Genomic DNA, 21,615 nt, shown 5'->3' on the forward strand with positions numbered 1-21,615 from the left:
TTTGGAGAAATAAATCTCTCTGCATTTAATGTCTTTTTTTTCTGTTATTGTAGTTGTAATGGCACAATGATACATTTTCACATGCTAGTTTTATCCAAAGTGCTTATCTTTGACATTGTGCATAAAAACTATGAATGCAGGAAATCATACCTCAAGCCTTTTGTAAAGACATTTCAAACCCGTGTCAGGTAATTGGTAAGATTAGACATTTATATTTAATGGTTTCCACAAAATCTGCAGACTTTTCCCCAGGACCTCTTTAGTGTATGTGGTTAACAGCAGAACTCAAATACAGTGAGAGTAAAGAAGGGACACATTTTGGGGAAAAGGGAGAGAAAAAGAGAGAAGATGAAAGTGACAATGACAAATGACACCAGGATGGGAGACAATGACATATGGGGGAGATAGGTAGAGAAAGAGACACAGTAACAGACTCACATAAGTGGTCTTGTGGGAGTCGTATGAATTAAACTAGGTTGGTGGTTCCAGTGATCAGCAGACCACGCTATGAGTGAATTTAATTGTATTAAAACCCACATGGGGATTGTCCTTACAATCTGTAAAGGTTGCGTGTGGTTGAACTGAGGATAATTACAATCAGAAGACACAAAAAAAGGAGCAGCAGCTACTTTCAGCTGTTCACTTATTCACAAGGTTTCGCCACAGTGGGAAGTTCCACATGTTTGATTTGACAGTTGTTGTTTTTTTTCTTTTAAATGCTGGATGTCCTTACTCATCCGAGTCCAGAAGGATTTGGGTCATCTCCTGGAATGAATGGATCTTTTGCTTGTAAACTCCGACAGTGTGGAATCACTTAAAATCACAAGATATGCAAAGTGTAAAAATCTTCTGAGAAATCAGTATCTGTATCAGTAGAGATCTTCAATGCAAACCACCAGCGACCACAGAATTACGCTATTGGTCAAAGCAATTATGAGGAGAACTTTGGTGCAGCAAATCTCTCCTAGTGACAGCCAGCAACCAGTCGCCAACTGGTCAGGGAATAGACATTTGTCCCTAATGCAATGTTGATTATCTCCGGACCTGTGTGACTGAGACTCTATCTGATGTAAATGTGGCCAATCTCACATTGAAGGTCATCATCTCAGACACTGACCTAAAATCTTCAGTATTTTCAGTGGACTCTAAGGGGCACAAGATAAGATCATCTGAATGTTCTCCTTCAGACTCCTCAGGACGATACAGTAGATCTTTACACTGACAGTCTCATCCTGGGGGTCAACTGAATGCTGCCTTTGAGCTTGGAAACTGCAAAATCTTCAACAGAAAACCGCTTGGTCACAGTCAGTGACGATCCTTCACATGAAATTTGGGTCAGTTTTAACAAGAAGATGATGCTAGCTCTAAGTTTGATGTCAGTGGTAAAATCACAGAGGGCATAAAGCAGGAAGTGGCAGTAGCAATCTAAAAATAGCTGAAAGCTCTCTGGATATGTCCCAGAACATGATCTTGAATGTAGGATGAGCAAGATTTTAAAAAGATCATACCTTGTACAAACAGAAAAACGCAGCAAAACGAGCTCATTGTAATGTCATCGCAATGTCATGTATTCCATTTTCATTTCATTCTTGCTTTGGTTCTATCAGCATGTTTCTTACGAAAACAATGATTTGATTCTTTAAAATAAATGAACCCTTATATGTGCTCATGTTTTGGTTACTCATTCAATTTACACTAAAGCATCTTTATTTTCAAAAATGAATTCTTAACAAGGATACCAGGCTTGAATGGAAAACAATGGAAAAACATATACATGTTCTTTTCTGCACAAACGACAATGATAACAAACATACTATTGTATAAAAAAAACTCTTTCTCTAGTGCATGCAACAAGCAAGGTTTAATTGTGGTGTGTGTGTCACATTTATACTATTTCATCTTTCCTTTAGGGTTAAAAAGATCTTGGATTTTGCTTCCTCTTATAGATTTTGTAGCATCTGGCCAAAGTCCAGGCCAGTTCCTCAAAGACAACTGGCTCTTATGCAGCTTCCTTCACATGTATTATAGGTCAACCTTTCTACCATTTCGACATTTGCACAATATCACAAGTGGCAGAATCAAATCAAAACATATTTTTCTGCTTCACAGAAAATCTGTAAAAGAATAAAAATCAATAAGTCTCAGCCTGAAAAAATAATTACCTGAATGTGTAAAGTAAACACCAAAGACAGGTTCTATCCAAACACTACACACAGATTCATATATTACATAGACTGTATAGTTTGTATTATTAGATGTGAATATTGCAAAATTCAAATGATATGTTCACAGTCAGTGAACAATGCAGCCATGCAACCTTCAGTCTATATCCTGCTTCTGTCTTTTAAGATTTTCATCTCCCTCAAACTCACACTAACACACACACACTGAAATAAAACATATTGTGTGTTTATGTGAGACTGTGTTACACTGTATTACATCAGAATCTGCAGTGACCATAAACCATTAAACACATTCACACATACACACCAGGGTTTTCCATCCTCTATAAAGGAAGAAAGTACTTGGCAGATTCAACTTACTATGCAGATTTTGCTCAAAGCTCCATAGGCTGAAAAACACCAACATCCATTTTAATCAGCTACAATCATCTATACAAACTGTCAGACTCAATATCTGTGAAGTAGTGGTAAATGTATTTACGGCTGAAATGTTATTAGAAACCCTCAAGTTGCTTCGGTTTATTGTCGTAAATGAACAAAACAGATTGAGTACAGCTTTTGCAGAGTTTGCTTATATAGCTCAACGCAAGAGCTAACACAGATACACATCAATCTTATCTGATGCAAAATATATGAAATATTGCCATACACTTGTTCGGATGATAAACGTCAACTTTCTGATGTTATCAAATGTTCCTTAAAATGATAACTACATGCAAAAATCATCATATTGTGAAAAATGTTATTTTGAGATTTGCATGAGACATGATATTGAAATGAATGAAATTATGGTTTACAAAATTAGGAAAAAAATATTATCAATGTTATTATTTATGCAATTAGTTTATATAAGAAAAATATTTTATTAATTATAAGTCATATTAATATGGTATCAAAACTAAACAGATGGTTCATAGTTGACTTTATCACTGCCATACCACCAACAAACGCATACATTCTTTAAACTGAATTATAAAGTATCATAAATACAAGTTTCAACTTTATAATATCCAGGGTTCATTTATCCATCCATCCATCTTCATCCGCTTTATCCGAGGCCGGGTCGCGGGGGCAGCAGCCTAAGCAAAGAGGCCCAGACCTCCCTCTCCCCAGCCACCTCCTCCAGCTTATCCGGGGGAACACCAAGGCGTTCCCAGGCCAGCCGAGAGATATAATCTCTCCAGCGTGTCCTGGGTCTGCCCCGGGGCCTCCTCCCGGTGGGACATGCCGGAACACCTCACCCAGGAGGCGCCCAGGGGGCATCCTTGTCAGATGCCCGAACCACCTCAGCTGGCTCCTTTCGATGTGGAGCAGCAGCTGCTCTACTCTGAGCCCCTCCCGGATGGCCAACTTCTCACCCTATCTCTAAGGGAGAGGCCAGCCACCCTTCGGAGGAAGCTCATTTCTGCCGCTTGTATCCGCGATCTCGTTCTTTCGGTCACTACCCACAGCTCGTGGCCATAGGTGAGGGTAGGGACGTAGATCGACCGGTAAATTGAGAGCTTCGCTTTTACACTCAGCTCCCTCTTCACCACGACGGACCGGTGCAGCGTCCGCATTACTGCAGCTGCAGCCCCAATCCGTCTGTCGATCTCCGGCTCCCTTCTCCCATCACTCGCGAACAAGACCCCGAGATACTTGAACTCCTCCACTTGGGGCAGGAACTCATCCCCGACCCGGAGTGGGCACTCCACCCTTTTCCGGCTGAGAACCATGGCCTCAGATTTGGAGGTGCTGATCCTCATTCCCGCTGCTTCACACTCGGCTGCGAACCGTTCCAGTGCGAGCTGGAGGCCCTCACCCGATGAAGCCAACAGAACCACATCATCCGCAAAAATCAGAGATGAGATTCTGAGGCCACCAAAGCGAAAGCCCTCCGCCACTTGGCTGCGCCTAGAAATCCTGTCCATAAAAATTATGAACAGAACCGGAGACAAAGGGCAGCCCTGGCGGAGCCCATCACCCACCGGGAACGAGTCCGACTTATTGCCGGCAATGCGAACCAAGCTCTTGCAACGGTTGTATAGGGATCGAATGGCCCGTAGCAATGGGCCAGACACCCCATACTCCCGCAACACCTCCCACAGGACACCCCGAGGGACACGGTCGAATGCCTTCTCCAAGTCCACAAAACACATGTAGACTGGTTGGGCAAACTCCCATGCACCCTCAAGTATCCTCGAGAGGATAAAGAGCTGGTCCAGTGTTCCGCGACCAGGACGAAAACCGCATTGTTCCTCCTGTATCCGAGGTTCGACTAGCGGACGAACTCTCCTTTCCAGCACCCTGGCATAGACTTTCCCAGGGAGGCTGAGGAGTGTGATCCCCCTGTAGTTGGAACACACCCTCCGGTCCCCCTTCTTAAAGATGGGGACCACCACCCCGGTCTGCCAGTCCACAGGTACTGCCCCTGATCTCCACGCAACATTGCAGAGGCGTGTCAACCAGGACAGCCCTACAACGTCCAGAGCCTTCAGGAACTCGGGGCGGACCTCATCAACACCAGGGGCTCTGCCACCAAGGAGTTGTTTAACTGCCTCAGTGACCTCGCCCCCGGAAATTGGCGGGTCATTCCCCTCATCCCCAGACTCTGCTTCCTCCTCGGAAGACGTGTCAGTGGGATTAAGGAGGTCCTCGAAGTATTCCTTCCACCGCCTGACAATTTTCTCAGTCGACGTCAGCAGCGCTCCGCCAGCACTATACACAGTGCAGGTAGAGCACCGCTTTCCCCTCCTGAGACGTCTGACGGTTTGCCAGAATCTCTTCGAGGCAGTCCGAAAGTCTTTTTGGGTTCATTTATTTTAATGTTTAATAAATACTGTGTAATGAATGTATAAACAGTTTTATAAATGTCAGCTACAACTTATAATGACATCCTGATAGTGTTTACAAACTAACTATTAACCAAATATTAAACATTTTTAATTGTCAATGACTTGTTGCCTTGACGAGAACAAAAGTTTTTGTATTTACTGTCAATGTGAAAGTTAGCGCCGTAGTACATTGAGTCTCAAATACCCAGATCCCTCGTCTCCTAGGCCAAAAGCAGACTATGCTTGATAAGTTTTAAATGAGACATCTATGTAATTCTACATGCAACAAACTTTCAACATCCATCCATCCATTCGCTTCCGCTTATCCTTTTCAGGGTCGCGGGGGGTGCTGGAGCCTATCCCAGCTGTCATAGGGCGAGAGGCGGGGTACACCCTGGACAGGTCGCCAGTCTGTCGCAGGGCTAACACATAGGGACAGACAACCATTCGCACTCACATTCACTCGCACATTCAAACCTAGTGGCAATTTGGATTATTCAATTAACCTATCCCCACAAACTTTCAACAACCATAGCTAAATGAGTACTTACAGCTTGCAGGTAGTTACATTACATGAGAGTACGGTATGTGCTTAAGTGTACTGGGCATTTTTTATGAGCATGCGGTACTTTTGAGTCTTTTCTGGAGAATATTCTCATTCGTTGTCATTGTTTTGGAATGTTGCAATAATAATAAACATACATGTGAATAAAGCGAGCATATTTGTCCACCCGAATACTGGGAAAATTCTGTTAAAATACATGTAGAATAGATTAAAACATCTGCTATAATTCACCAGGGCGAACGGGCAATCATATGATTCATGGTGATAAAATATTTAAATCAACTAAAAACCCTAGCCAGTGGGCAAAGGCGGTATTTGTCATTGGATGATTGGAAAACAGACATGAAACAAACGCCCAACAGTTAGCAGTAAGAGAAGGGGTATCTTTAACCAGACTGCCCTGAACTCTATTTTTCCAAACTGTGTTACACCTTCTGCTCAGCTTCTCTGTGGAGAAGGATATATGCTGCAGCAGAATAAAGACCCTAACCTCAAAGCTTTGCACCTTCTGCTTGAAGATCAAAGAGGAGGACTGACTTCAATGATTGTGACTTTTTGACAGTCACCTGACCTCAACTGTACATCTATGGCAGCACTTGAAAAAGTGGAAAAAGCCAAGTATTCCTGACATCACAAGGAGCTCTTTGGAACACTGTCAAATCACGCTGAGATAACATGGCTTATCATGTGGAGTCTACGCCAGCACTGCCAGGATTGCTGCTCCATCCCTCCAGTGGAGTTCCACTGACTTATGGGATCAGTGCCAAGGCGCACTGAAGCTGCTCTGGTGACACATGTTGACCCAACACCTCGCTAAGACAATTTGAGTTGATTTTCTTTTCATTTTTCATCTGTATACATGCAAGACTGATGTGAGCTGCAGGCAATATGAGCACATGTGCTTGTGTGAATAGGCAGACTGCTGTGTGTGGGTGCACCTGGGAGCTGACGATTCTCTGGGAGGATCTCGCTATGTTGGCAGGCAGACCAAAGAATGCTGGCCTGTCATCCTCTGGGAGATTCTCTATTACTCTGCGGTAGTCCTGGGAAGACACGCAGACCCATACAGGTCACACATTGACACACACCCATATAAAGAGAGAGAAAATTAAAGCATTCTGCCAATTTATATCATGGCTTTAAGACAAAATACATTTTTCCATTTCTAAGCAACGATATCAAATTGAAAAGTAAAATCTTGTGGCATGCTTGTTAGATGTCTGTGTGGGTGTATGGGATTAATAATGCAATACTGAGCTCATTAGGGTGTGTTGTTTGTAACAGTTTGATGCAGGTTTTTTAACAACAAATATTTGCCTTGAATAGGGCTTTAAAAGCCTAAATTACTAAACTGATCTCCCTCATCACTCACTGCTAAATGCTAAATTCTAGCAATAGACTGTCAATTCAAATGATAGATTTCTATATTGATTGTTTTTTTAAACAAATGACCTCTCAGTGATTCTGTGGAATGAACTAACTTCTGGAAAAGAAAATATAAACAGAAAGCAGAGCAGCAGAAAAACAGAACCACATAACCACTTACTTGAGAGTTATTGCTGACATTTATTTGTAGTGGCTACTTTATAAACCAAGCGAAAATGAAGCTAACACCAGACAGAAGTTAAACACAAACCCCAGCTAGTGAATCTAATCAACCGTTTTTGCTTCTTTGTCACTGGATGTGGGCTCATGAAGATGTAAACAAACTATATAAACTTTCACCTTAAGCTTAAAGATGCATATATTTCTAATGCACATATATTTCTTAATAATAAGTATATGTACAACTAGGTGTTACATGGTGAGTGTTCCCAAAGACCTACCAATATGGCACAAGAGTTTGGGAGGCTTATCTGAGGTGGAAAGAATACTCCTCTGCTTTTTCTCTGTCCAGCAGAGTGGGAGGATGAAAGGAGATGTGTGGAAAAGAACTGCTCAAGGTAGGAGCGCAAGATGCGGAGGTCAGACGGGTTGTCAATACGTCCCCCATAGATAGCATTCTCCAACAGACCATGGACAAACTCCCACTGAAATTGTTTACCACCTTAGAGATATCGAGACATATAAATACACAAATAAAAAGCAGGGTCCACACAGAAGGTAAATAACACAGAGATGTGAATGCTGAATTGCCCAGGGTATGCTCTTTCATAATTGGTCGTCAAAGAAACACGGTCATAAAAGGCAATCAAAGAAACAAGAGATTATCATGTGCAGACAAAAATGCAGAGCTTTCTGCTGAATTTACACATTTCATCAGCGTCCTACCTTCAAAAAGCCTGTCGATAATCTCAAAGCCAGCACGAAGGTCTGACAAGGAAAACTCATAGAACTTTGTCCAGCCCTGCAGATAAATCAGAGATAAGCGTACAAGTCAGTACAGAAATGACAAATGAAAAGTGACAAAAAACCTCTGGACTTTATTTAGATCCAAAACTCCATCGAAATTTAAAATCCAGATGGAACTGAAAGTACAAAGTTTAATAAGTCGATAAAACACACATTTTCACAGCACTGGCCATTTCTGTAAAAACAAAAACAAACGAAAAAACATTTTTATTTTTTTAATTTGATTACATCACGTCACTTAATCACCTGTTGTAAACTGCCCACTGTAGGTGGATGAGGTGAGAGGTGGAGGAAAACTGTGTGGGCATCTTTCAGTGATTAAGTGTATGTTGTTTGTCCAGCAATTGTGTGCCTGAATGTGCGTTCAAAGACTTTTGTGGGACACGTTTCGCAGGGCCTAATAAATTCGCTTACAGTATAAGTGTCAACATTCACAAGTTTGTAGGCTTTTGTATTAAGAAAATGCTGCTTATTGAGCCACTGTTTAATTTAATGTATGGGTTATATTTGTGCTTACTGACTGTAAGCACTTCAGATGGTGTGCTATAAAATCAGTAATTTACCAGACATAGCTAACCAGTCAGCTTGTTGTCCTTTGGCCAAATGTTAATCATTCATACACACACACACACACACACACACACAGACGCAATTTTACAGATTCCCTTTCATTAGGAATATACACAACCTTGGAAATAGAAGCCTGTCCACTTTGCTTCATTTTAATTCTACTGCCTTTGTCTTTTTAAAAGAAATATTTTTTGCAGTGGCATGTAAAGAGGATGAAAACAAGAGAATAAATGAGATGGGGAAGAAGAACAGTAGATGAAGCAAGAAGAAAATGAGTGATGGTGGAGTGGACAAGAGGCGCTGCGACTGTTTCAGTAATTAGGTGATCATGTTCTTGGATGAGAAACAACATTACCATCTCAAATGAAAACACTTACCAGAGATTCAGTGACTGAGCAAGAAAGAGAATGAGAGAGATAAAAACAGCAAAAAGAGAGACAAGAAAACTGCAGACAGGCTAAAACAAATATCGGGGGCCGGAAAGGAAAATAGATTTTAAATAAAGGGGAATGCTGGCAGACGAGGTATTCTATGATTGGTCCTAAATTTGAGAAATGCATCAAGTACCATATATTGACACATAAATGACATCTTAAATTTGTTGAAGTCTCTTTTTATCTTTATATTTCATTAGAATGTACTCAGATTGCTTAATGTCAAACAAATCAGCACTTCTAAAGTTAAGAAGCTTTTTTTTTAGTTGATTGGTTCATAAGGACACACGAGGAAACAAGGAAAGGTAAGAATCAGCCAAGACTGATTTCCAGTGAATCTCGTTTCGTTAGGATTTGAAAGGAACAAGCATAATAATACACACCTTCGGTTTTTTCTTTTATAATGTTGTACTCAGCTGTACACGTCAAAAGGGTACAAAAGTCACAATGCTGCATTAAGAAAAGAGCAAGAACATGCTTACTTTCTCTCCCCCGCACACCTGAAGCTGTGTGAGGTAGCAGTGAATGTCAGACTGTCACTTTACGAAAGCTACTTTTATGGGTTATTTCTGCATTCATGCAGACATTTTAAACCTTCAACTCTGATTTAATACATGAAATATAAAAACAAGAATTAAATACATTTTTGGAGTTGTTGATTAAAAAATTGTTATTGGTGTTTTTACACACGTTTTAAAGCTGTTTTTGGGATTTTGGCATTTTAAAATTCTAATATCTAAACAAACTCCTTGAGCTAGGTCCTTCAAATATTTTAGGGCACGTGATTGTATGAATATGGACTCTCAGGAGTGTCTCAGGTTAACATATAAAGATGGATGCTTTAAGTCTACAGAATATTTCCATATCCAGTCTCTGACAGCAGATTTGAAGGCCTGTGGAAACCTGATTGTTGTGGGTAGGCTGGGTGGGCAGATTTTTTTATTTTTTTTATTTACAGCTTCTCATAGACGAGGTGCATAACATTAAAAAAACACAGTCAACATCAGGTAAATTATTTAACAGATATTAAAGCTTGATTATGAGATAAAACATTCTTCCATCCATCTTCAGTGTGACATTCCCAGAATGTTTTTACAAAATGCAAGTTTCTCTTAATATCCAAAATTTGGCATGGCATTCTCTCTCATTTTCCTATTTTTGGCCTGAGGCTCTGAAATTTTGTATAATTATCATTAATAAGTGTATCTTTCCTTAAGATCTTTTCAGGCAAATCAGAGATCGTCATTTGGAGGGATTTGATGAAGTGATATGGAATGACCTCAATACATCAATGCCCGAAACTGAGAAAATAAACAGCCAGATTTTATCTATAGAAATGGTGATTACAGAAATTAAACAATAAAATACTGATAAATACCTCTAAGCACTTGCTTTTAAATAACATATCAGATGCCTTTATTCTCATGCCATGGTCATTTTTAACCTAAAAATCTCAAGTTTGGGCATTTGTGCTTTCCAGCCTTTATCTGGATTTCTTTTGGGAGCCTGGATGACCATTTCCAAGAGCACCTCAAAGGACTCAAATCCAGCACGTGTTCCTACTTCAATACTGCTTAAATGCTTTTATATACGTTACACATTCTGAACTCGCATGGACTAAAAAAGCTCTACTTCCACTATGTGCCATGAGTCAAGACAGAGTTGAGACAATTTAATTTCCTTTCGACTGGCTACCAACATCAAAAGTATTCCATACTTCACTGTCTTTTATATTAGAAATAGCACACACATTGCTCTATAAGCAGTATGCATGACAAGCATCAGGTGCCTCACCAGTGTGGGGTTTATTGACCAAACTCAGTGTGTTGGCCAGCAGACTGGGTTACTACAAAGGCTTATATTGGCTGGATGTAAACATTTACACATGCATGGGTACATGCACACAGCCATGCACACACCCACACACACACACACAGAGACTCAGTTTGTATGTTTGCCTAACAGAGCTGTCATGCTTTTTTCTGTTTATTTCTTTTGTTTTTGTAGGTTTTTATTTCATATTAATTTCAGGTTTACAATTTTTAAATGTTCATTCATGTTCAAACCTACATATTCAGCAGGGAATCAGGTAGTTATTTCTCCCACTGTATACTCTTCAATACTACAAACCCACTGAACATGCATTTTGGAATCTAATGTAAAATCCTTGTCCCACAGATGGCATCTCTGTATGTTTTACAATTGATTTCAAGATTTTACTGATTTATTGTGCCCAAGAACTACACAGCAATGATGCTGATTCAATATAAGCTGGTTTGGAGCCTTGGACCCTCAGGTGGGTACCTTCTGGCTGTCCCAAAGTTAAGGATTTAATCTAAAGGTGACCCTTCATCTTTGGAACCACCTGCCTGCAGAGATAAAGCTTGCAGAGTCAGTGACTTGCTTTAAATCCCTTCTTGAAAAACATTTCTACATAAAAATGTGTTCAAAGATTTTTTTATTGCTATGTTGCATTTCTTTTTTTCTCTTTTATAATTTGTAATTGATCTGTTCATGTTTTTTATTATTGCTTTAATAGGTATTAATTATATTAACATATTTCGTATTTCTTGTTGTTTGAAGTCTGTCTTAAATTAACCATCATTTCATGCCTTCCTTGAATACTGGGCTTAATCTTAAACCACTATTTGAAAAAGGTATTTTCCAGATACTGATAGGTCTGGGAATGAATTTGGTCATCCTAAATTTTAGAAACTCATAGCAGCAACCTTTCACCACCCCTTTAATGTGACATCCTTTATCAATCGTTAATCCGGCTACAGGCCTATCTATCAGGTTAATTATATTTTATATAGTTTAGAACCATGTTGACTATTCACAACAAATATTTTTAATTGTCCAGTGTCTGAGTAGGTTCTCAGTCATCCAGGTAATGGTAGTCCTTAAAAGCTTGAAAAAAAGAAGGTAACTCAACTTCTTCAAGTTTGTTTGGATGTTTCAGTTCTCATTCAGTTCTGAACAGAAGAGCCTCTTTAAAGTTGTTTAATCATTTTGTACGCCTTGATTAAATGGGTTAGACACCCTCTCTCATCAGAGGGACAAATCATTTTCAAATGATTTGGAATTTGAAAATGTGCTGTGTGCGTAGTAACAATGACAAGGTTGGAGTACTCACTCACATGACGATTAAGCACTAAGAACTATGATTATGTTAAGTATTTTACCTGTGGGATGTAGTTTCGTCTCTCTTGACAGACGGCATGGAACCAACCCAGACAGAAAAGAGACTGGGCTCTGGCCAGAATACCTCCTGCACACAATCAGTCACGACGTCACAACACAGAAGCTGTGATTCTGGTTCACATGACAAGCTGCTAAAGCTAATAGGCAGTGATATCACAAACAGTGATTATACTAGTGCAAGAACACTTACTTATATTATAATCAAAGAAAGTGAACTGTCATCTTACAAGACAGATTATTTATAATATAAGCATCAGGTCTACTTGTCAGCTATCTCAAAAGGCTGACACATGATGAGTTCAGAGATGTATATTCTACTCTGACGTATCAATTCCAGAGACGAGAGACAACCTTTACTGATCTGCTCTGGAGTCCAGGACTCATATGTCCTCAGCAAATTCTTCTTTAATCCAGGAGGATCCTGGAATTGTGAAAGAAAGATGTTGGAGGAGGAAAAGTGAAAGTGTGAAAGGTGTTAATCCTGCACATTATTCACATGTAAATTCAAAGCTAAAATTGCAAACATAAAAAAACATCCTAAGCTCCAAACACATAAATATTTTGAACAAATGCATTCATACACAAAATACTTATGACCGTAGCAAAAATCTGGCAAAGTATGACAACTGTGAGACACTGAAAAAAAAGTCATAGCAGGAAGGCTGAAAATCCTTTCTGCACTTATTAACTGTAAGGTAAGTTATTTGTAGCCCATCAACTGACTTATTAAAAAAAGGAAGAGCTAAATTAAACATAAAAATAATTCTTTAGTTCGACAGTGTTGAACATATAATTAACCACAGGAAGGACTGGAACAGAAGCTTCTTCTTGACACAGAGTACTTTGGTACTCTTGCAAGAACAGATTAGACTATACACAGAACTACTACATGTGCACATAACTACTGAATATAAATTATATAAATGTTTTGGTATAATTTAGCTGAAGCATCTGCTACATGATCCAACACATATTGTTCCTCTAAACAGTTCTCTGAACATTTCATTCCTCTGCCAACAATATGGCCCATTTGAGTTAAAACCAATCAGTATACATCGACTTTGTTCAAACATAAACAGCTTAGCTGAAGATCTTGTACACCATCTGGGGGGTTTCACAATGCACACTGCCAGTAAGGCGTACACAGAATTTGCCAAAGTTGATCAATGTACTGGATAAGTTACCAAATCAGTAGATTAGATATATTTGTTTAGGTGTAGCACAAATCAACCAGTTAACCCATTTAAATAAATATTACATACATATAGCAGTTTATAGCTTCAGATATTAATGTTAAAACTTATCCTGGAGCCGAGACATTTTGTATTGCAGTAAGCCAGACTGTGATATAATGTGTATAAACACATGTAAACTAACAGATTTTTCCAAGTGTTTGTGAAGAAAAAGAAAAGATGAAAATAGGGAAACAGACAGGAAGTTCATGCAGCATGCTTGGCTGCTGAAGCAGCTAACCCCATGAGCACAACTCGAATCAGAAACACACAGAGCACTAAAGCAGCGTCACTAACACACAAACTGCAGGCTTCTGTATCTCCTGGCGTATTATATGGAGTAGGGGAGATACAGATAGATAAATTCTGTTTCCAAGGATGAGATACTGTATAAAAAGTGGTAATAAGTATAAGGATATGTAAGCATGTGTACAGAATGCCTGCAAAAATGTGTTGGAACAGCTCTAATTTGTGCAGTGGGTTAAAACACCAAACGTATGGTATTGGATGTGTATTTGTGTGCGTGTGTGTATACCTCATAAGTGATCTTAAGGCTGGACTGCAGCAGAATGGGGGGAAATCTGGGGTGAACTTCTGCTGTCAGCCAAAGACGGAAGCCTGCTTTGGGCCGTAGCACATTTAGCTCCTATAGAGGAAAAAGAGTGTGCACATTAAATAGATTAATATATATACCAATAAATCAATGCTGAAATCTGAGTTTTATGACATGCATCCAGCACCACTGCTTCCCAACCCACATATCCGTGCAAATCTTAAATATTTCAAACTATAAACCTTACTCAGTGGTTGACATGATGAAACGAGTGCAAGAGTCTAAAAACGGCACCAAACTCAAGAAATGCGCCAGTGTTGTGTCTATGCAAAAAATAATTTAGCACAGAACCAATGTTAAATTGTATCTTTAGGCACAAAATGTTGTTGAAAAAACTCATTACTTTCAATTTCTTTGGCTGAATATTTGAAAAGTGCCTAAAACACAGTTTGACAGGCATAAAAATTGTATTTTTGTATAAACACTGTGATTCTAAAAGAGCTATTAGCTGAAAACTTGGCATATACCAGCCTGGTGTGCTGTGTGTCATTAAACAGTTTGGTATGGTGTGCCAAGATTAATAAATAAATAAAAAGAGAGGAGTAGAGGACCAGAGAAGTGATGGTTGGCCTAAAGATCTACATCTACAGCACACAGATAGGATCTGAAAGTTATGTCCTTAAGAAATCTGAAAAAAAATAAGCAAAGATCTGACCCAGGAGCTTGGAGATGCATCGTAGCTGGATAGAAAAACACACACTGGTACATTATCACACACGGATTGGCCTCCCAAGAGTTCAGAATTTAAGATTATTGAAGCAGTATGGAATGATCTTGACAGAGCGGAACAACAGGCAGCCAACATCCAAAGAAGAGCTTTGAATGTCCTTCAAGAAGCCTGGAGAACTATTCCTGAAGACTACTTAAAGAAATTACAAGAAAGCCTGCCTAAAATAGTTCAGGTTGTGTTACAAAATAAAGGTGGTCATACCAAATACTGACCTTTTATATTGTATGTTTGCAAATTTCAAGAAATCACTGCACTTATTTTCCTAGCAAAATATAAAGAAATGAGAGGTGCCTCAAGACTTTTGCAAGGTGCTGCATGTAGGGAAATTATACTAATTAAACTAGACTTTTGAGCAGTATACTTCAAGTAAATACATTTCATCCTTTCATGTTTTCCGTCTGTCTTTTTATGTAATTGTTTCTCTTTTAGAATCATTGCACTGTGATAAATTCTCCACAATGACAAACCCATTCACTTCACATTCACTTTTCTTTTTCTTCTTTCAGCATCTTTTTTTCTCCTGACTCCATTACTCTCTCAATTTCTAGCTTTCTTTCTTTCACGTCTCCCCTTTACATTCCTTCCCCATCTCTTTCTATTTTTCTCAAAGACTCATGGTTAAAAATAGCCTGCTGGCACCTTAGGGTCTTGTGTCATCTGATCTCATACAAGCACAGACACACACACACATACAGTCAAACTGTAATCAATGTGTTTCTGCATCATTTAGAGCTCAAGTCATCCTCATGACAGCTCACATGATCCCCAAAAAAATCAAAGACCACAAGAACTGATGTCCCTTGAAGAAATACTTGATGTCCCCCATTGTATGTGGGTGTGTATTGCGTAAGTGTGTCTACGCGTATGTCTGTCTGAAGCGTCGTCAATCAGAATTCCACTGCAACAGATTATAGCGTTGCAGGATGGTGTACGACCAAGAAGAAAACAACGAGGAAAAGAAAATGTGTAGATGTGTGGATAGAAAGCAGGAGCAGGAAGACGCCAGAGAGAGCATAAATCTATTTTAGTATTCACAAATCAAAATCTCTCTTTGTTGGAATATATCCACACTGTCCAGAGTGTGAAAGCCAAACCACTCATGCACAAATAGATAAACTAAATAGGCTCTGAATCAGCACACCAGTGATAAGAATTATCCTTGTAAAGACACAGATATCATATTTCGATCAGTTACTAATTACATCACAGCAGACATTCTGAAACACATCACTGGCGGTATCTGATTTATCATAAAAAGTGTGGATCAAATTTTGCCATTGTTTCCTCATACTGGAATAATACAGACAGAAGCAAATTGATTGCAAGAGTGAGGGAAGGATCCATAAGTAGACAGATGGAGTGACTGATGTAAAAAATGAGACAGAAAATAGCACAAGTGGAAGAATATGAGTAGACAGCAATGAGAGGACATCTGCCCTGCCAACTCAGATTATGAACACTGACCACTCTTCTCTGCAGTCTCTCCACCTCTATTTCCATCTCTTTAAATGGCCAACTGCTTTAGTGAAGAAAGGAAACACCAGAGAGACAGATGGGCAAGAAAAAGAAGCTGGAAAACATAGAGCGGGAGAAACGGTAAGCAAAAGGACGAAGCTACAGAAACTGAAGCGTATACTAAAACACACCCCCTCTCTTGTTAGAATGTTGCGGTTCAGTTCATTTTCCCTGTTTTTTTTCTATTTTCATCCTCAGTTTCTCCATTCTTTCCTACGCTCCTTGCCTCCCTCGTTCCTCACATTGCGTCAGCTTTTCATTTCAAGCTCGAGTGCTGAGGCCCCAACTACATTGGTAGCTGCGCAAAGAGGGAAACAATGAAACAGCGAGAGAAAGGGAGAGACGGAAAGAAAGAGTTATACTTGTAAAATTTAGGGAGGGGTGTGAAAACCTGGTGAGAAGATGGCTGGGGTATAGAGTTGGAAACAAATAGAAAAACAAGCAGATAAATGCAAAGTGAAATATTAGGAGAAGAAGTAGAGGAGAGCTGTAATAAGCCATGGTTTAAGTCACACTCAGGGAGGGGGGCGCAGAGCTGACACGTGGGATCTCTTGGCTATCTCCAAGGCACGCACACAGGCACACATATACAGGTGAGGGCTATGCACAAACAAACACAGACACGGGGGGTAATCACAGCATGAAGTGGTTCCTCTCGATATGGTACTGTTATCATCCTGCACTGTCCCCGTTGGGTTAGGCAGGAGGAGACTCGGATTCCCACTCTTCGGTTTGGTCACCTGTTGCTCGACACTGTTATCAACAACCACTACTTAAGGACAGGCTCCAGCACTCAGAGTCCACCAGGTTGTGTGCCTCTTCAGAGTGGTAATCGGGCTTTTTTATGGCTCCCCAGCATTCTCGCAGATTTTCTAGTGTAATATTCTTGTTTTCCTGCTTTTCAGTACTTCCCCAGTGGCCAAAGAGTGGCTCCCCACTCAGTGCAACTCGCCTGTTTCCATCGAGCAGGTCTGTTCAACTTCACTGAAGAAGTCTATGTCTCAACTCACCTGCCTGCCTGCCCAACCTCCTATAACTAAAACCAATCATTCCCAGACTTACAAATTACTCCTCTCCCAGTGACTAACCTGCTCAGTCTTTTGGATCTCTGCACGATGACATCTTCTCTCCTTGAGTCAATAAACCAGCTAAACTTTGAAACTGTCTGCTTTGGGCTTTGCTTCCCATTATCGCTTTTTTTTTTGCATCTGACAGATGTGGCCTGCTACAGCAACAAAAAAATGAAACTGAACCCCGGGAAAAAATAAAATAAAGAAACAACCAAAAATTTGCAAGACACAAAAGAATCCTATTTATTGTAAGATAAAAGCCCATCTTCCCTGAAATTAAAATATACAAGACATCACAACATGATAATCCACACATACTTAAAGCAAGATCCAAACACATATACACATAGACACACACACGTAAATGTCCAGAGAGACAAATGTAGAAACACAGCGGCATAAACAACACCAAAGAGTCTATTGTGGGCAGGCAGAATAGCAGAATACAAAATGTGTATGTGTAGACAAAGGACAGAAGGTAATTTTAGATATGGAAATTTGGGCAACCAGCAGAATGTGTTCTTGGCTTTGTTTTTGTATGTAGCAGTTTTGTAACATTACAGATAAACACTTACAAGCAGGAGTGAACCCCCCCGCCACCCCCCTCACACACACACACACACACACACACACACACACACACACACACACACACACACACACACACGTTGATGTAATGTAATATCATTTTACATTAATGCAGAGCTAGTTAATAAAGTCCAGCTGTTGACTGACACAAGTTCATATCCATGAATAAATAATCTATTCAGACTAACTGACCCCTTTTCAGGTTCTATTGTTCAACCATTATTAACCCAAAAAATAGTTCAAAATACAAAAAAAAAAACCTCACTCAGACGCATGAACACAGATAAACGCTAACGGCTGATCCTCTGGCACTAACACAGACAAAAACTCACTGAGACAGAGTACTCACTTTTTCCAGGAGGGGAAGCCATGCGGTGACAAGGTGAAGGTTTTTCAGGCAAAGCCAGTCTCCATTTCGGGAGCATTCTCTGAGTGTAGCTAAGGCTACATCAGCCTGCCCCTGACCCATGGAGATCTACACAGAGAGGGAGAGCAGGAGAAGTGGGGGGAGAGATGGAGGGGTGAGAGAGAAACAGAGAAATTGGTATGAAACTTGATTACTACACTGTAATAACTCACAAGTTAGGCACATATCTGATTCAAGTGAGATTATCACTGAGTTTCAGCTTTTAAATTGTGATAATAACCACATTGTATTACTTCAGCTGTGTAAGAGCATCTTTTCTCAGACTTATATGCCAAATAAACATATGTCAACAACTATTTAGCAACAGGACATTTTGTAGCACCTTCTGTTTTCCCCTTTAAGGTGTGTAGTATATTACTAGATTCCAGGCTAGACTAAATTGAATGGGCTAGATTCTATAGTTGTGATCTTGCTGTTATGATAAGAAAAAATCCACCTGCACTTGATAATCTGCTGCGACTTCTACCATTTTATACTGTTATTCGCTACCTCATGATAATTGTCCCTGCCAACAGTTTCGGCTGCTAGTTCTGCGAGCTCCTGGGAAGGGTCTGCCCCTGGAGAGATGATGATCAACACTGGCTCCCATTCCATTGTCTCGGTGTAGAGACGCCGCAGATTCAGAGGAGGGGGTGAGAGCTCTTTCATAGCTGCACAGAGGAGGAAAAAGGGAGTAGGAAGATGACAAAAAGAGTCAGAAAAAGGATCTGTAAAATGTGTGTCAACATTACGTTCAAATTTGATACGGTACTCCGAGTCAGAGTAAGTGGATATATTGTGCAGGGAGGATACTAGCAATGCATAGAGCAAGGGCTGAACACAGCAGGAAAGAAGAAATAGAGGGAAATGCTAGTACATAGCAGCAAAGCGGTATTTGGTGAGGGCAGATGGGTTAGAAGGAGACATAGATGAGATAGACAGGGAGACAGAGAGAAGGAGGGGAAGACAGCACCTAAAGGGGTGGTGATGTGAAGAGAGGTCTGGGGTAAAAAAAAAAAAAAAAGGGAAGGATGAGGGAAAGTGGAAAGAAGGAGGTAATGGAGAAAGGGAGATGGGGAATAAGAGGAAGACACTATGAAAGACAGAGAGAGAAAGTTTAGGAGGGTGATGTGCTATGCATATTGAGTACTAGGTATGCAGCAGAATTCACCACACAGAGAAGAACACCTTTTCAGCCCCCTGGTGTTGAGAAGCCAAGCTCTTACTATATCAGTGTGTGTGTGTGCGTGTGGTGTGCAACCCCTTATTGAGAATACTTAAACTCTAATCCCGCTGTAATATATTGAATCATATATCAGATATGGGTTAATAGTGACACACATGCAACGATCCAGGCACGCCGAGCACGAGTGGCTGTGTTAGAAATTCCTCTGTGATGTTTTTTTGTGCAAGTATCAGCAGATATTGCTTTCAGATACGAGCGTGCGCACACAAACAGACACACACACACGCACAGTGCTGTCTTCTCTGGTTGGCGCAGCTGCCCCATCCTGAACATTCTTTTGGTGTCTGCTGCCAAATGCAATCTGCTGCACTGAAGTACACATGCATGCACATACACAAGGTCTTAGTGGAGAACATCGCCGAGTGACCTTTTGCCGCATCGCTATGGCAACACTAAGAAAAACAGTTCTCCGACCACATGGCTTGTGATGTCTCTCTGCAAAGTAAGGGAGAATTGGCAGAACGTGGGCCTGCACAATTACATACACAACTACCTTTGACGTGCGCAGGTAATCAGTATTCATGCTGCAGACCAGCATCCTCCGTCTGAATAGCAAAGTTCACCTTGGCCTTTACAACATGCTATCAAAAAACAGGGCTAAGATGAGCCTGGAAAAGGACAGTACTGGTCTCTCTGTGGTTCAAACAGTGCTGTTGAGGAAACACTGAGCGACTGTGAAAGAACGGTGCTCACATACAATCCTTGGCATTATGAGCATTCAAGTCTTTCTATAAAAATTTCATTATCTTTCTGTCAAAGTCACTATTTTTGTGAAAGAGGTTTTGTGTGTTTTGAGAAGTTGTATGAGCAAGCACCGAGTCTCTATGTGTGTGTGTCTGTTGTATTCACTCAGGCATGCCTGGGTGTGTGAGAGCAGTGCCCAGGCCTGGACTGGAGGGATTGAGTGAGATTAGCTGTAAGAGGATTACAGACCATGCCTCATTAGCATACTGATTTACTGCCAAAAACACATACACATAGACACAAAATCTTCTTCTCTTCTGTTTCTTTTTCATCTGTCTGTCGCTCAAGCTCTTTCAAATATACATGCACTATTATCCACCTCATCCATTGTACACGCAGTACACTGTTATCAGTGGGTTACTGCGCGTGTAAGGATTGTGCAGATGATCTCTGTATAGTGATTTTTTTTAAAAGTCTACCTATGTATAAAAATAGATACACAGATGTGATACTTGTGTTTGAGAAATAAGCTCAGTCCACAACAGAAAATAACACCACTAAGACAGAGAGATGCATCTCTCTGTCTTAGTGGTGTGTCCGGTCCGGTGTGTGTCCGGTCCGGTGTGTGTATGTATTTTCCATGGAAAATACATACACACACCGGACCCTTTATTAGGTACACTTTGCAAGTATTGCCTTCAGAACTGCCTTAATTATTAATGGCAAAGATTTAACAACATTCTTTTGAGAATTTGGTCACATAGTTGCTGTAGATTTGCCAGCTGCTCATCCATGATGAGAATCTGCCGTTCCACTACATTTCAAAGAAAGCAGTTTGAGATTATTTGAGCTGTTGAAAGAAACCATCAGAAGATGGGAACAATGTGGTCATAATGGGATGGCTGTGGTCAGCAACAATACTCAATTAGTCAATTAGTAAGAGGCCCAAAGTTTTCCAAGAAAATATTTCCCACACCATTACACCACCAGCTTGCCGATTTAAGGCAGGATGCATCCATGCTTTCATATTGATTACTGGTCCTACATCCGAATAACGCAGCAGAAATCAAATCTACTCAGACCAGCAGGGTTTTCCAATCTTCTTCTGTCCAATTTAAGGGATCCTGTGAAAATTGCAGCCTCAGTTTGCAGGTCTTAGCTGACAGGAGTGGTACGCAGTGTGGTCTTCTGTTATTCTAGTCCATCTGCATCAAGGACTGATGTGTTATGCATTCAGTGATGTTCTACTGCATAACCTGGTTGCAGCAAGTGGTCATCTGAATTACTGTTGGTTTCCTTTAGCTTGTAGCAATCTTGCCATTCAAGTCTGACCTCTACCTTCAAGGCCTGGATCTCACAATTTTGATGACCAGTTTAAACTTCAGCAGGTCGTCGTGATCATACAGCAAT

The 21,615-nt window shown here is 40.3% G+C and overlaps 1 protein-coding gene across 3 annotated transcripts in view; it reads right to left on the bottom strand.

The window, feature by feature from the left end:
- The window catches only part of LOC102291202 (cytoplasmic dynein 2 heavy chain 1), a 136,882-nt gene that overhangs the window by 25,235 nt on the left and 90,032 nt on the right, over positions 1 to 21,615 (bottom strand). For all 3 annotated transcript variants that reach the window (XM_014340241.2, XM_005942797.3, XM_014340242.2), the window contains 8 exons: positions 18,786 to 18,946; positions 18,219 to 18,344; positions 13,889 to 13,999; positions 12,473 to 12,542; positions 12,103 to 12,188; positions 7,833 to 7,908; positions 7,388 to 7,608; positions 6,500 to 6,604 (listed from right to left, as the gene is read on the bottom strand). In XM_014340241.2, the coding sequence (XP_014195727.1) occupies positions 6,500 to 6,604; positions 7,388 to 7,608; positions 7,833 to 7,908; positions 12,103 to 12,188; positions 12,473 to 12,542; positions 13,889 to 13,999; positions 18,219 to 18,344; positions 18,786 to 18,946 (956 nt within the window). The remainder of the gene's footprint in view (positions 1 to 6,499; positions 6,605 to 7,387; positions 7,609 to 7,832; positions 7,909 to 12,102; positions 12,189 to 12,472; positions 12,543 to 13,888; positions 14,000 to 18,218; positions 18,345 to 18,785; positions 18,947 to 21,615) is intronic.

Source organism: Haplochromis burtoni, unplaced genomic scaffold (genome assembly GCF_018398535.1).
Source record: "Haplochromis burtoni strain Fernald_Lab_line unplaced genomic scaffold, NCSU_Asbu1 Contig_346, whole genome shotgun sequence".
Taxonomy (NCBI): Eukaryota; Metazoa; Chordata; class Actinopteri; order Cichliformes; family Cichlidae; genus Haplochromis; species Haplochromis burtoni.